Here is a 2,514-nt window from a genome sequence, read left to right as displayed (position 1 = left end):
CTGGCCCTGCTTCTCTACAGCTGAGCATTGACAGTTGCTGGGTAGGCTCCTTCTACTGCCCCCAGGCCAGCTTCACCGCCACCATCTACGACACCATCGCCACTGAGAGCACCCTCTTCATTCGGCAGAACCAGCTCGTCTACTATTTTACAGGCACCTATACCACACTCCATGAGAGCAACCATGGCAGCGGTGAGGGGCCTGTGGCCAGGTCACATGCCTGGGGGTCCATGGCACCTTGGGCAAGGGACTGCCTGTTGAAGCCCCTGGGATTTGTCTGAGTGAACCCATCCTCTGTGGCACCTGGGACTGGAATTGCTGTGGTCGAGGAGGCAGGTGTTGGAGGGTCCTTCCAAGGTCCTGAATTATCCTGCTCGCACTGGGGTGGATGGGGGCTTCTCCCACCCTCTCCATGCTGGGGCAAGGCCTTCATCCAGACTTTGCCAGGAACTGTGAACCAGCTGAGGGAAGAGGGAGATGTGAGAGTGAAGGGAGGAAGGAGGGAGGGATAGAGAGAGAGAGAGAGAGAGAGACAGACAGACAGACAGACAAACAGACAGACATGCACACAAACACACTCACTCACACAGACACAGTGTTAGAAGGACAGAGAAAGCCATACTAAGAGAGATGCGTACTAAAGAAAACTTGGAGGCAGAGTCGGGGTGGGAGAGTGGCCTAGGGGTCAGAGAGAAAGACAGAAATAGAGATGGGCTCTTGGAGAGGCAAAGCCATGAAGGAGACTGATCAGAGAAGGAAAAGAAAGACTAGATTTTGCCTTGTCTTTAAAATACCAAAGCTCTTAGTTCTTACAGGTGTTTTTTCCTTATTCAAATGAGAGATAGGGTCACTTGGACTTACAAGGTCATAGAAACTTGTACTGTTCCCTCTGTTTCATTAGTTAATGCATGTTCTCAACAGCTCCATTTTAATCTTTTCTTACACAGGGCACTTTGACAGTAGGAAGAACCAAATTAAGATGGGCTCAAGTCAAAAAAAAAAAAAGGTGGGGGGGTGGTTATTGGCTTAGACAGCTGAAAAACTCAGGAGCATGTTGGTTTCAGGCATAGTTGGATCTAGGGGCTCACTACTGCTGTTAGACAGGCCCCTCCTGTGCTGGCCATGGTGACTGCTCCCTCCACCCGGCAACTGCCGACTTTTATGCCCTCAGAGGCCCCAGGAAAGAGCATCTTTTTGTTAGTGGTTGCAAGTTGGGAATGTCTCTGATTTGCCCTACTTGGTCACATCCCCAGCTCAGAACCAATAGTTCTGGCCAGGAGAATGCAAGGGTGGGTCAGCCCAATCTGAACTTCATGGACAGAGTGTGAGCCAGGAGGATTTTCTCAAGGACAGCTGGGGACCTATGGCAAAAGCCCCTCAGATACCACACTGAATAGCTGCTCTAGTGGGAGAGGACAGATAACAGGCTCACTAAGGCTAGGGAAATGTGGATGGGCGACCCAGGTCCTAGATCCAAATGCCTGGGCCTGAGGTCCCATGCTGCCCTGCAGGAAGCTGGGTTCGTGTGCTGGCCACTGAGTGCATCAAGAAGCTCTGCCCTGTGCATTTCCATAGCAATGGTTCTGAGTACATCATGGCCCTCACCATTGGCAAGAACGAAGGTTATGTCCACTTTGGGACCATCACAGGTAAGGGTAGGGGATGCTGGCAGCCCAAGTGACCACTCCATGTCTTCTTGCTTCCATGAATTCTAACCTCAGGCCCTCACCCCTCAACATATGCCTTAAGGAGGGGTCCCAGGCTAGAGGTTGACCCTGTGAGTAGAGATGGGTTTAGCATTTGTAGGGGGAGTGCCTGGGGTATGTTATGTATCTTTCATTGTGTGTTTGGTTTCAAAGGCTAGAAGCCCAGTTCAAAAATCATTTAAGCATAAAGAATTTGTGGACTTATGTAGATGAAAAGACCAGGTTCTAACTTTAGGCATGGCTGGATCCAGGGGCTCATATAGTATATCATCAGGACTCTATCTATCTTTGGTAAGGCATAGCATAGCAATTATAGTGCAGATCTGGAGAGAGACTGCTCCAACACACCCAATCTGAGTCACCTGTGGCTTTGGACAGGTGACTTAACCTGTCTTTTTGGCCTCATTTCCTCATCTGCAAAGTGGGGCTAATGATAGTGCTAGTACCTGCTGCATTGTGTTGCTATAAAGATTACATAAGTCGCCATATGTAAAGGTCTTAGAACAGTGTTCTGGACCTAGTGAGAGCTAGAAAAGGGTTTATTATTATGAGTCCTGTGATTTAGCTTCATTTTCAGGTAAATACTCCTCTTGTAGGGGTTAAGGTTGGCCCCCCAGGAGCTTGGAGCTCACATCTCCCGACAGTTTGAGTCACCCAAAAAGAATGAGAGCAACCTCTTCCCTGTTAGCTCTAGCATGAATCCCAGGGTGCACTCTGATTGACTAATTCTGGGTCACATGCCTGGACCTTAGCCAATTACTATGACCTGAGATGGACATACTCTGATAGACCAAGTGTGAGTGACTGA

General features: G+C 49.2%; 1 protein-coding gene across 1 annotated transcript in view; it reads left to right on the top strand.

Annotated features, from left to right (window-relative positions):
- The window catches only part of CATSPERG (cation channel sperm associated auxiliary subunit gamma), a 24,559-nt gene that overhangs the window by 11,757 nt on the left and 10,288 nt on the right, over nucleotides 1–2,514 (top strand). The window contains exons 8-9 of the mRNA XM_023537917.1: nucleotides 21–192; nucleotides 1,512–1,677. Of these exons, the coding sequence (XP_023393685.1) occupies nucleotides 21–192; nucleotides 1,512–1,677 (338 nt within the window). The remainder of the gene's footprint in view (nucleotides 1–20; nucleotides 193–1,511; nucleotides 1,678–2,514) is intronic.

Source organism: Pteropus vampyrus, unplaced genomic scaffold (assembly GCF_000151845.1).
Source record: "Pteropus vampyrus isolate Shadow unplaced genomic scaffold, Pvam_2.0 Scaffold203, whole genome shotgun sequence".
NCBI lineage: Eukaryota > Metazoa > Chordata > Mammalia > Chiroptera > Pteropodidae > Pteropus > Pteropus vampyrus.
The sequence above is the reverse complement of the archived record's forward strand: the minus strand, read 5'-3'. Positions and strand labels throughout refer to the sequence as shown.